The sequence below is a fragment of the Nematostella vectensis genome, chromosome 11 (genome assembly GCF_932526225.1).
Source record: "Nematostella vectensis chromosome 11, jaNemVect1.1, whole genome shotgun sequence".
NCBI classification, from domain to species: domain Eukaryota; kingdom Metazoa; phylum Cnidaria; class Anthozoa; order Actiniaria; family Edwardsiidae; genus Nematostella; species Nematostella vectensis.
In genome coordinates, this window is record NC_064044.1 from 867609 (window position 1) to 882075 (window position 14467).

The window sequence follows — 14467 nt, forward strand, 5'->3', positions numbered from 1 at the left end:
TCCATTCTTTTGGGATAAAATGTTCGTATCTGTCGGAACCAACAGTCATGTTTACAGCTAGAGTGCCCCCCCCCCCCCCCCCCCCCATGTTGTTGTGGTGGTCGCAGGGCAAGACATTTAGCTAAAGAATGATAAGAAGCGAACCCCCGAGAGACAAGGGTAGGGTAAAATGTTTTTCGACTAAATGTTGACACGAATTTTCATACCTATTCTTCGGCGATTTTTCCCTGTTGTATAGACGTTGGGCCTTGACTCGCACTTTCGTCCTTACAATTCAACCTCCGCTCTTCTCAACTTTCACCATACCCTGTGGGCACTCGTTTCGGCTTGTGGTGAAAATTGTTTTAGTATGCCATGATCCTCATTTATCCTAGTTTAGTCCTGTCAAGGTTCTAAGCCGTAGAATTTGGTCCATCACACTCATATTTCTCTTTTTCTAAACGTAAACATTACGAAAAGAGTTCGATTTTACGGCAGTCTCCAATAAAAGCGCTCAATTTGAAAAGGTTTCCCAAACGATATTTTACTTTCGAGCACAGGAACTCATCAATCAAATATCAAACTTGGTATAGAGCAGGATATTTTGCTGTTTTGGCCGATTTTTGCGATGCGACGTCTCGCTAACAAAACAAATTCAAGTTTCAAACTCCGCGCGGCCATTTTGAATATTTGCATAATAAGTAGGTAAATCGATATAACCAAAAATAGTAATGTACGGCACTGTAAACACATAGTACCTACCGAAGAGAGCACCGCTTTATCTTATCATTTCCAAGTTTTCGTATTTCGAGCTGGATTCTGGTCGTTTCCATTCAACAACCAAACTCGTAGTTATCTATTTCTATGCTTCTCTTCAAGTGTCTGAACTCATATATAACTGACATTCATAGATTGACATTATCGTTATTATTGTTATTGGGTTCCCTGTGGACATGATGTCACGTGATTGATGAGCCCACGAGGGATTTGTTCAGTTCATTAAAAAACCCATTCAGACAAGCACTCTTTCCGAAGTTTTAATCGTAGTTTTAATCCCCCAACACGCCGATACATTGGTGCCGTGACCAGGATGGAGGAGCTGCAACGTCTAATTGCCTCTCGGCGAGGCCACAGGAGTCATCTTACGAAGTTAATGAAAAAATCCGAGGAGGTTTTTAACAAAGATGGCGGGTTTACCGAACTAGAACTCGCATCGGCGAAAAACACAACGCAACAGACTTAGATGAGATCCTAGCCCCGAAAATTGAGAAGCCTGAAGATTTGGAGGAGGAAATAATGGAAACGGAGGAAATCCAGAAAGGAATCACAGATATGATTGCAAAGCTAAGTGTAATCATTAACAATAACAATGTACCGAGTGTTAATACTCCCTCCCCCGTCGTTCCGCCGTCTGTCGCTTCAACATCCTCTCCCCAAAGCGCTTCTTCCATGTCTCAAAATCCAACCAATATAGATCCAACCCAAGTCGTGCCACCCTCAAACACAACTCAAGTTTTCCCGCCCCCAAACATTACTCACCCCAACAATCAGCCTTTTATTCCCCAAGCAAGTAACTTCAACTCCTATAGCACACGTCTCCCAAAGCTGAACTTGCCCGTTTTTAGTGGGGACCCGTTGGAGTGGATGACCTTCTGGGATTCCTTTAATGTAGCTGTTCACAGCAAGTCTGGCTTGGCTGATGTAGACAAGTTTAATTACCTAAAGGCCCAGGTTTCAGGGGAGGCAGAGCAAGCAATTGGGGGCTACCTAATTTCAGGGGATAATTATGTGAAGGCACTGGCCACTCTCAAGGAACGTTTTGGGCAAACACACTCATGCTCATATGACTGCCCTATTAGATCTGCAATATCCCAAAAGCAATCTTGAGAGCTTGCGCCCCTTTTGTGATGCATTGGAAACCAATATAAGGGCACTAGAAGCCCTTGGCAAGTCCCAAGACTCCTTTGGGGAACTCCTTATTCCTGTTATTTTAGGAAAGCTCCCTAATGAAACCAAGCGCAACCTAGCCAGGATACAACAAGGGGGGGGGACTGGACCATACAAGGTCTGAGGGAAGCTCTTAAGCATGAGCTTATGGTTTTAGAAGCAGGATCCCCCCTCCTTTCGAAATCTACACCCACAGCCTCATTCTTTACTGGGGTAAAGGGGCCTCATCCCCAGGGGAAAGGCAAACCCAAGGTCATTCAGTGCGTTTACTGTAAAGGGAAGCACAGTACAGATAACTGCGCCACCGTTTCTGACCCTAAGGCAAGGAAGGACATGGTTGTCAAGCTGAGGCTCTGTTGTAATTGACTTTCATCCTCCCATATCAGCTCCAAATGCACCTCGAAGTTTCGCTGCCGTCAATGCGGAGGTAAACATCACACCACAATTTGTGAGAGAGACAAAGGGCAAGGTCCTCACCCTGGGAACAAGGAGCCCTCACCCCAAGCAGAGCCATCCCAGTCGGTTCATACCACATTAGCACCAGCACACCCCTATGGCATCACCCATGAGTATCCAATACTTTTAAAAACTGCCGTAAGCCATGTCAGGGTTGGGAATACTAGCAGGGAGGTGAACATACTTCTCGATGAGCGCGCGCAACGCTCCTTCATTACTAAGAATCTCGCTGACGAACTCGGTGCAAAGCCTATTTCAAGGGAGAATATCTCCATGTCTGCCTTAGGGGCAACAGAACATTCCCTAAGGAGACTAGAAGTTACAAATGTTGAAGTAATCAGTGAGCAAGGGGATAGGATTCCTCTCCGGGTGTTTGTTGTTCCACATATAGCCACCCCCCTGCAATGCAAACATCACACAGATGTCAGTAACATGTCCCACCTGAAAGGATTGAAATTAGCACACCCAGTGTCCAGTGGTAATTTCGAGATCAACTTGTTAATTGGTGCTGACCATTACTGGGACATTGTACAAGATAAGATTATCCGAGGGGAAGAGGGGCCCACAGCTATGCAGTCCATAATTGGGCTATCTACTATCTGGTCCTGTAAGGGCCAGGGGGGTGCAGGGCAATGTGACTAATATATTTCACATTTCAGCCCACCAAGAAGATGAATTTGATCTACAGCAATTTTGGTCCCTAGAGTCAATGGGCATATCACCCGATGCTGACCCCCCTGAGAAGAACTTCTTGACTAATTACCAGGCCACCTCGATCACTAGAGACGAAGACGGCACATACATTGCTGGGTTTCAATGGAAGGAAGAGCACGCCCCTCTCCCAACTAACTTCAGTATCTGCGAGAGACGCACAAGGGCTACCGCACGACGACTTCACCAGACACCAGATTTGATGAAGAGTTATGACGACATCATCAAGGAACAAGAGGCCAGAGGGTTCATTGAGAAGGTTAGCAACCCTGACCCGTCTGACCACGCCCACCACACACCCCACCACCATGTAAAAAAGGAGTCATCGACCACGCCCATTCCTATTGTCTTCGATTGTAGTTGTCACCAGACCCCCTCGACCCCAAGTCTGAACGACTGCCTAGAGGTCGGTTCACCTTACCTAGCAGACATGGGCTCGATTTTAGTGCGGTTTCGCGCCCACCCTATTGCAATTTCTACTGATATAGAAAAAGCTTTCCTCCATGCACGTCTCAGCGAAGCTGACCGCGACATGACCCGGTTCCTATGGCTCTCCGATCCCAGTTGCCCCGAAAGTGAGTTCCAGACCTACCGTTTCAAGTCGGTCCTTTTCGGCTCTGCGAGCTCCCCCTTTATGCTGAATGCTGTCCTTCAAAACACACCTTGATAATCATAAGACACCAGTCACACAGGACATCAGGGACAATCTCTATGTTGACAACATCATCACCGGCTGTGAAACACATCAAGAGGCCCTGAGTTACTATAACGAATCAAGAAGTGTCATGACTGAAGCCAAGTTCAACTTACGGTCTTGGGCATCCAATAGCCAACCCCTTCTCGATCGTGCTGCCCTTGATGGAGTGAATGATGCCAACTCATTGGCTCATATGAAAAGCGAACAAGCGAATCGATTCCTTGGAAATACGGAATAGTAAGTTAGTAGTAGAGTTAGATTGGCACTCGGTGTTTTTGAATATTTTCAAGGATTCGATTCGGTTGTCCGCTTGTCATGTAAGACATCAAGTTGGACTGACCTCATATACGCAAAATGGAGTGGTTTGCAACTACAGTTTTTTAGAATGCGTACCAAACCCTGCGTACCAAAACTGCGATTTTATTTGTGCACGTGCGTCGGGCCTCGCCGATTATTAATATCCTATTTTTTATTTCAGAATTTGCAAACTAGAAACCTTGGTGATTATATTCACCAAAGGTCAGATCGATCACAAGCTTTGAACTGGCTTCTAAACAAGCTTTAAAAACAATTACCCGCGAGGGGCCTTAAGTTGCTTTGATGATCGCGAAAAAAATACATTTATTTTATCTTTAAATTTTTCTTTTGATAGTTTTAAAGTGCAATTATTAAAAACATCACAAGTATTTTTGTCTTTCTTTAGTTCACTCAAACCTTCTACCAAGATCCGCTATTTACGACTTCTATTAGAAAACTTGTAAAAGATTCCGTCTAGATTATCTCAGATATAACGAAAAAGATTGTTACCTAGAGGAATAACACAATTTATTAACTGTTATCTTATAAAAAGGCTCTAGTCTGTTCGTGTTGACCGTTAATATCTCTAATTTTCTTGAGGTCTACCTGAAAGCCCGATATTAACGATAGCTCTGATGCAATTTCATACTTGAGGAATTAAGGTCTCACGAAGTGCTCATCCAGTTAACAGTGGCAGGGCGAATATCAAAAATAGATAGCGCAAGGCTAAGATAACATTTAAGTTGCTTTGATGATCGCGAAAAGAGCTATTTTTATTTTTGCTTTAGATAAATAATGAGAAGTTTTTTTTCTTTTCCAAGTTTTAAAGTGCAGTTGTCAATAGTACAGCACAGTTATTTTGTCACCATTCGTGTCTACTCAAGCCTTCTGCCCCTAAAAAGATCCGGACAGATAAGGACTGCTATTACAAAAAAACTCTGTAAAAGATTCCGAATTATAAGACCCAGTCGTGAAGTATGTCTGAGAGCCCTTATCGACGGTATTAGCCAAGCTTGCCCCAGTGTGTACTTTTACTAGAATAACAACATACAGCACTTTACTAGCATATAGAAGGGGCTAATCTAAGTCTTTGTTAACTGAAGAGAAATGGGGGGTAAACTTTGAAAGTTTTGAAACACTGATACCCTGGAATTCGCTATTTTCGCTTTTTAGGGGAGTCTCTTCTTTTTAGTTTCTAACTCAAACAATCGGAAATCTGTGATTTTGGATTAGTATTTTTTTTGTCTAATTTCCAATAGATCCTCCGTGATTCTCTTTCAAAATCCGTAATCTACTATCTATCTATTTAATCTGTTTATTCTAATAAGAGCAATCTTAGAATAACGGGCCTTTATAGGATTATAAGGTTTGAGTAGACACGAAAGGGATACAAAACACTTGTGCTGTACTATTGATAATTGTGCTATAAACTTTCAAAAGAAATATTAACCATTAAAAGCCAGAGAATATAAAAATATGATCTTTTCGCGGCCAGCCGCCTGCTATCGTTAAAATATTGCTGCAAAACTCGAAGTTAACGACCGAAAAACTGGATCAGTTAATAAATTGCTAATATTCGTTGTCGCTCAGCCAAGCAACTAATACAGATAACGAGAAAATGGATTGTCAAAATTAATTATAAAATTTAGTTTACAATCATCTATGTAGCCTATATAAAGAGATCCATTGGAAGCACTCTTCACCATTTGAACGAAAAGTCAACATGGTTTCAAGACTTGTTTTGATTGCGCTTGTCCTCGTTAACGCCTTCGTCTTGGCTTTCGCTCAGGGAAGTGGTATGGTATTCTTTGCTTGCGCACAATTATTCTATTCTGGTCGATCATCCCCCCATTGTCATGATGCTTTATTGATATTCGATTGGAATTATCGAAAAAAACTACCCACCATACCTCTCCAAGACGCTTTCATTTATCTCTACCCTCACCCTCAATTCCAGCCTTAAATGTAAGAAACGATAAGTTGCAATAAATGTGATCACTCACCCCCCCCCGATCTTTTAGACGATGTCGTATACTGTATACTCCGCCTCAGTCAGTACAAACCACCACCCCTGTTACGCCCACAAATGTAATCCCCCCCACTTATGTACTCTATGATCATCCACAAATGTAATCCCTCACTAATGTACTCTATGATCACCCACAAATGTAATCCCTCACTAATGTACTCTATGATCACCCACAAATGTAATCCCTCACTAATGTACTCTATGATCACCCACAAATGTAATCCCTCATTAATGTACTCTATGATCACCCACAAATGTAATCCCCCCACTAATGTACTCTATGATCATCCACAAATGTAATCCCCCCACTAATGTACTCTATGATCACCCACAAATGTAATCCCCCCACTAATGTACTCTATGATCATCCACAAATGTAATCCCCCCACTAATGTACTCTATGATCACCCACAAATGTAATCCCCCCCACTAATGTACTCTATGATCACCCACAAATGTAATCCCCCCACTAATGTACTCTATGATCATCCACAAATGTAATCCCCCCACTAATGTACTCTATGATCACCCACAAATGTAATCCCCCCCACTAATGTACTCTATGATCATCCACAAATGTAATCCCCCCACTAATGTACTCTATGATCACCCACAAATGTAATCCCCCCCACTAATGTACTCTATGATCATCCACAAATGTAATCCCCCCCACTAATGTACTCTATGATCATCCACAAATGTAATCCCCCCACTAATGTACTCTATGATCACCCACAAATGTAATCCCCCCCACTAATGTACTCTATGATCACCCACAAATGTAATCCCCCCACTAATGTACTCTATGATCATCCACAAATGTAATCCCCTCACTAATGTACTCTATGATCATCCACAAATGTAATCCCCCCACTAATGTACTCTATGATCACCCACAAATGTAATCCCCCCACTAATGTACTCTATGATCATCCACAAATGTAATCCCCCCACTAATGTAATCTATGATCATCCACAAATGTAATCCCCCCACTAATGTACTCTATGATCACCCACAAATGTAATCCCTCACTAATGTACTCTATGATCACCCACAAATGTAATCCCCCCACTAATGTACTCTATGATCACCCACAAATGTAATCCCCACACTAATGTACTCTATGAGTACCCACAAATGTAATCCCCCCACTAATGTACTCTATGATCACCCACAAATGTAATCCCCCCACTAATGTACTCTATGATCACCCACAAATGTAATCCCCACACTAATGTACTCTATGAGTACCCACAAATGTAATCCCCCCCACTAATGTACTCTATGATCATCCACAAATGTAATCCCCCCACTAATGTACTCTATGATCACCCACAAATGTAATCCCCCCACTAATGTACTCTATGATCACCCACAAATGTAATCCCCCCACTAATGTACTCTATGATCATCCACAAATGTAATCCCCCACTAATGTACTCTATGATCATCCACAAATGTAATCCTCCCCACTAATGTACTCTATGATCACCCACAAATGTAATCCCCTCACTAATGTACTCTATGATCATCCACAAATGTAATCCCCCCACTAATGTAATCTATGATCATCCACAAATGTAATCCTCCCCACTAATGTACTCTATGATCATCCACAAATGTAATCCCCCCACTAATGTACTCTATGATCATCCACAAATGTAATCCCCCCACTAATGTACTCTATGATCACCCACAAATGTAATCCCCCCACTAATGTACTCTATGATCACCCACAAATGTAATCCCCCCACTAATGTACTCTATGATCACCCACAAATGTAATCCCCCCACTAATGTACTCTATGATCACCCACAAATGTAATCCCCACACTAATGTACTCTATGATCATCCACAAATGTAATCCTCCCCACTAATGTACTCTATGATCACCCACAAATGTAATCCCCCCACTAATGTACTCTATGATCACCCACAAATGTAATCCCCCACTAATGTACTCTATGATCATCCACAAATGTAATCCTCCCCACTAATGTACTCTATGATCACCCACAAATGTAATCCCCCCACTAATGTACTCTATGATCATCCACAAATGTAATCCCCCCACTAATGTAATCTATGATCATCCACAAATGTAATCCTCCCCACTAATGTACTCTATGATCATCCACAAATGTAATCCCCCCACTAATGTACTCTATGATCATCCACAAATGTAATCCCCCCACTAATGTACTCTATGATCACCCACAAATGTAATCCCCCCACTAATGTACTCTATGATCACCCACAAATGTAATCCCCCCACTAATGTACTCTATGATCACCCACAAATGTAATCCCCCCACTAATGTACTCTATGATCACCCACAAATGTAATCCCCACACTAATGTACTCTATGAGTACCCACAAATGTAATCCCCCCCACTAATGTACTCTATGATCATCCACAAATGTAATCCCCCCACTAATGTACTCTATGATCACCCACAAATGTAATCCCCCCACTAATGTACTCTATGATCACCCACAAATGTAATCCCCCCACTAATGTACTCTATGATCATCCACAAATGTAATCCCCCACTAATGTACTCTATGATCATCCACAAATGTAATCCTCCCCACTAATGTACTCTATGATCACCCACAAATGTAATCCCCTCACTAATGTACTCTATGATCATCCACAAATGTAATCCCCTCACTAATGTACTCTATGATCACCCACAAATGTAATCCTCCCCACTAATGTACTCTATGATCACCCACAAATGTAATCCCCTCACTAATGTACTCTATGATCATCCACAAATGTAATCCCCTCACTAATGTACTCTATGATCATCCACAAATGTAATCCCCCCACTAATGTACTCTATGATCACCCACAAATGTAATCCCCCCACTAATGTACTCTATGATCACCCACAAATGTAATCCCCCCACTAATGTACTCTATGATCACCCACAAATGTAATCCTCCCCACTAATGTACTCTATGATCACCCACAAATGTAATCCCCTCACTAATGTACTCTATGATCACCCACAAATGTAATCCCCTCACTAATGTACTCTATGATCACCCACAAATGTAATCCCTCACTAATGTACTCTATGATCACCCACAAATGTAATCCCTCACTAATGTACTCTATGATCATCCACAAATGTAATCCCCCCACTAATGTACTCTATGATCATCCACAAATGTAATCCCCCCACTAATGTACTCTATGATCATCCACAAATGTAATCCCCTCACTAATGTACTCTATGATCACCCACAAATGTAATCCCCTCACTAATGTACTCTATGATCACCCACAAATGTAATCCCTCACTAATGTACTCTATGATCACCCACAAATGTAATCCCCCCACTAATGTACTCTATGATCATCCACAAATGTAATCCCCCCACTAATGTACTCTATGATCACCCACAAATGTAATCCCCCCACTAATGTACTCTATGATCACCCACAAATGTAATCCCCCCACTAATGTACTCTATGATCACCCACAAATGTAATCCCCCCACTAATGTACTCTATGATCACCCACAAATGTAATCCCCACACTAATGTACTCTATGATCATCCACAAATGTAATCCTCCCCACTAATGTACTCTATGATCACCCACAAATGTAATCCCCCCACTAATGTACTCTATGATCACCCACAAATGTAATCCCCCACTAATGTACTCTATGATCATCCACAAATGTAATCCTCCCCACTAATGTACTCTATGATCACCCACAAATGTAATCCCCCCACTAATGTACTCTATGATCATCCACAAATGTAATCCCCCCACTAATGTAATCTATGATCATCCACAAATGTAATCCTCCCCACTAATGTACTCTATGATCATCCACAAATGTAATCCCCCCACTAATGTACTCTATGATCATCCACAAATGTAATCCCCCCACTAATGTACTCTATGATCACCCACAAATGTAATCCCCCCACTAATGTACTCTATGATCACCCACAAATGTAATCCCCCCACTAATGTACTCTATGATCACCCACAAATGTAATCCCCCCACTAATGTACTCTATGATCACCCACAAATGTAATCCCCACACTAATGTACTCTATGAGTACCCACAAATGTAATCCCCCCCACTAATGTACTCTATGATCATCCACAAATGTAATCCCCCCACTAATGTACTCTATGATCACCCACAAATGTAATCCCCCCACTAATGTACTCTATGATCACCCACAAATGTAATCCCCCCACTAATGTACTCTATGATCATCCACAAATGTAATCCCCCACTAATGTACTCTATGATCATCCACAAATGTAATCCTCCCCACTAATGTACTCTATGATCACCCACAAATGTAATCCCCTCACTAATGTACTCTATGATCATCCACAAATGTAATCCCCTCACTAATGTACTCTATGATCACCCACAAATGTAATCCTCCCCACTAATGTACTCTATGATCACCCACAAATGTAATCCCCTCACTAATGTACTCTATGATCATCCACAAATGTAATCCCCTCACTAATGTACTCTATGATCATCCACAAATGTAATCCCCCCACTAATGTACTCTATGATCACCCACAAATGTAATCCCCCCACTAATGTACTCTATGATCACCCACAAATGTAATCCCCCCACTAATGTACTCTATGATCACCCACAAATGTAATCCTCCCCACTAATGTACTCTATGATCACCCACAAATGTAATCCCCTCACTAATGTACTCTATGATCACCCACAAATGTAATCCCCTCACTAATGTACTCTATGATCACCCACAAATGTAATCCCTCACTAATGTACTCTATGATCACCCACAAATGTAATCCCTCACTAATGTACTCTATGATCATCCACAAATGTAATCCCCCCACTAATGTACTCTATGATCATCCACAAATGTAATCCCCCCACTAATGTACTCTATGATCATCCACAAATGTAATCCCCTCACTAATGTACTCTATGATCACCCACAAATGTAATCCCCTCACTAATGTACTCTATGATCACCCACAAATGTAATCCCTCACTAATGTACTCTATGATCACCCACAAATGTAATCCCCCCACTAATGTACTCTATGATCATCCACAAATGTAATCCCCCCACTAATGTACTCTATGATCATCCACAAATGTAATCCCCTCACTAATGTACTCTATGATCATCCACAAATGTAATCCCCCCCACTAATGTACTCTATGATCATCCACAAATGTAATCCCCCCACTAATGTACTCTATGATCACCCACAAATGTAATCCCCCCACTAATGTACTCTATGATCATCCACAAATGTAATCCCCCCACTAATGTACTCTATGATCACCCACAAATGTAATCCCCCCCACTAATGTACTCTATGATCACCCACAAATGTAATCCCCCCACTAATGTACTCTATGATCACCCACAAATGTAATCCTCCCCACTAATGTACTCTATGATCACCCACAAATGTAATCCCCTCACTAATGTACTCTATGATCATCCACAAATGTAATCCCCTCACTAATGTACTCTATGATCACCCACAAATGTAATCCTCCCCACTAATGTACTCTATGATCACCCACAAATGTAATCCCCTCACTAATGTACTCTATGATCATCCACAAATGTAATCCCCTCACTAATGTACTCTATGATCATCCACAAATGTAATCCCCCCACTTTGTTAACAACGATTCAAGCAAAAATTTATATTCTGTGCTATAGAAAACGGTCCAGGCATTAATTTAAGGAAGCTATACCATCTCGGTTGCTGGAAGGACCATGACGCGCCCAACCGCGCACTCCCAGACCTTTTCCACAACCACCGCTCGCAAATAGTTTGGAGCAAATGGCCAGACATGACTTACGTCATCCAGGCGTGCGCACAACATGCGAAAGATAAAGGCTACACAGTGTTCGGCGTCCAGTTCTACGGAGAATGCTGGGGGGACAAGGTGGATCCTTATTGGAATTACAAAAAGTATGGACCAGCAAAGAACTGCGTTAACGGCGTGGGAGAACACTGGTCGAACAACGTCTACAGTTTCAAACTGTAAGGTGAAGTTCATGTACCCTTTTCTTGTGGAAAAAATTAAGTCACATGACAGGTACACATCATGTGGTGGCGTGGCACCCCCGTCTCCCCCTTCGAAAAGAAATATCCTAATTCCGTCCCCTGGTATGATGAGTGACCCTCTGATAATCATAATTGGTCTATCCGGGGGATATCGTTGCCGGACTCTAATGCAGTTTCAGGATTTCAGGCCTATGAGCTGCCAATATACTAGATACAATCTGAAAAGTTGTTTTCTCGATTTGTTTATATCCGCTTAATGTGACAGGGGTACCCCGCTGATAATAAATTATTTTTAGACCAGCCGCCATCCGGTCAGGGTGTTACACCCCCTAAAAATATGTTTACACTTTTGTAAACAGCACTTTTTAATCCCAAAACAAGCCTTTTTCGGTTTACCTGGTTTCTCGCCCCGTTACGCTAACCTCGACCACCAGGATTCCCGAGGATGGTGAGATCACAGGCCCTAGGACAGTACAATAAGGAAGGGACAATATGTTGAGTACTTATTATCGGAATGGGAGACATTTTATTAACAAGATGATGTATCATATTATTTTCAGACGGAGACTGGCTACCTGACAGGCTTACAATGACCAGGAAGTCCACGCTATTAAAGTAACACAAATGGGCAAGGAATGGTGATATAAAAACAACGATAACCATGTATTCAAAATCCAATTAAAAAGAGCATTTCAAACAAGCCCGTCGTTATTAATCTCATTAGAGAGTTTCTCTCAGAGAGTGGGACGGGCCATTAGAAAAGTGAAGGGAGGGGTGGGTAAGGAACAAAAAAAAATTATACACGATGAAAAACCTGAGAAAAAATGCATGCAGCTCAAACTATATAGAAAAAAATGCATACAACGATTAAAAAAATCATGACCGTCTTGGAGACAAAAAAAAAATACATGCACGACTGAAACCGCAGCAGTCTACTGTAAAATGTCTAAGTTCCTTTGGTCGCTTGTAAGCTTTCTCGTTCTTTTCTCTTGCTCTCAACAAGAACCAGTTCACTTTTTGTAATCATTCTTTAATCAAAGTAAATTCTAAGATCCAATGATCAGGATTTCTGCCCTCTTAAAAGAGGTTATCGTTACTGCGAGAACTACATGAAGGACTGCAAAATGCGGGCGGTCGCGGTCGATAATCAGGGGTAATAACACATCGCCTAAATTGTAATGATGCCAGTTTGCTAGCGGACATCCGCTTCAAATTATCAGTCATCCTTTGAGAAACTTGAAAGAGACACACTGCTTTTACAATTTTGAAATGTTTTCGGGTGGGTGGGTGGGTGGGTGGGTGGCCAAGACACACGTGTAACTTAACAATTCTGGTGAAAGATAAATCAAACTAATTATTTGTAAATTCATAAACATTACTGTATACTACATTATAAATCTATGTACCGGATTAGGTCTACAAAATTGAAGGCATCTACAAAACAACGCTTAAAGCGCTCAGTATGTACACGAGGCAGAATGTAGTTATGTCCTTTAGCTCTCAGACACCTACATTTGTATACGTTTGTTAAGAATATTTTTTGGATTTGCATGCTCCACCACTGTTTAGAATTTTATTCCCATTTGTTCCTGTTAAATTATAATAAACAGTATGGGTAAATCCAACTGTTATATTCTGAAAGGATCGGTAAATCCAACTTATATAAAATTTCATCTGTATTTGTGCTACAAACTGATCATATCAGTAAAATATTAAAGCTGACAAGTGCGCTCCCGCCCCCCCTTCAGAGGACCTTTTTTCGTAACCCCTCTCAATATCTTCCCTCTCCTCACGTGTATTTAATGAACACTCCCTTACGTTGTTTTATGACTTCTTCGGTATGTATTGGTGATGTATTATCGCTTTTATGGTTGTAAAATTTTCATTACATTAAAAGGAATTTACGGGTGATGCAGGGTAATCTTGGGATTTGTTTTCGGAGATATAACTACGTGGCCTTCTCTCACCACACCAACATCAATAACCTGTGAAGTCATAGAACCGCTGGGGCCGCTGGCCCTTGGTAACATCAATAACCTGTGAAGTCATAGAACCGCTGGGGCCGCTGACCCTTGGTAACATCAATAACCTGTGAAGTCATAGAACCGCTGGGGCCGCTGACCCTTGGTAACATCAATAACATGTAAAGTCATAGAACCGCTGGGGCCGCTGACCCTTGGTAACATCAATAACATGTAAAGTCATAGAACCGCTGGGGCCGCTGGCCCTTGGTAACATCAATAACATGTAAAGTCATAGAACCGCTGGGGC

The 14467-nt window shown here is 41.7% G+C and overlaps 2 protein-coding genes across 2 annotated transcripts; both read left to right on the top strand.

Annotated features, from left to right (window-relative positions):
• The first annotated feature begins 92 nt into the window (after positions 1-92).
• LOC125573711 lies at positions 93-12896 on the top strand. Its single transcript, XM_048734420.1, has 3 exons — positions 93-159; positions 11845-12172; positions 12757-12896. The coding sequence occupies exons 1-3, from the start codon at positions 129-131 to the stop codon at positions 12773-12775; spliced, it is 378 nt and encodes a 125-aa protein (XP_048590377.1). The 5' UTR covers positions 93-128; the 3' UTR covers positions 12776-12896.
• LOC125573710 lies at positions 722-4476 on the top strand. Its single transcript, XM_048734419.1, has 2 exons — positions 722-2353; positions 3042-4476. Exon 2 carries the CDS (start codon positions 3092-3094, stop codon positions 3758-3760), a length of 669 nt encoding a protein of 222 aa, XP_048590376.1. The 5' UTR covers positions 722-2353; positions 3042-3091; the 3' UTR covers positions 3761-4476.
• Positions 12897-14467: the final 1571 nt, after the last annotated feature.

Coding starts and splice junctions, on each gene's coding strand:
- LOC125573711 (XM_048734420.1), top strand. CDS start 129: ATGATAAGAAGCGAACCCCCGAGAGACAAGG. Junction 160..11,844: donor CGAACCCCCGAGAGACAAGG/GTAGGGTAAAAT, acceptor TCTGTGCTATAG/AAAACGGTCCAGGCATTAAT.
- LOC125573710 (XM_048734419.1), top strand. CDS start 3,092: ATGGGCATATCACCCGATGCTGACCCCCCTGAGAAGAACTTCTTGACT.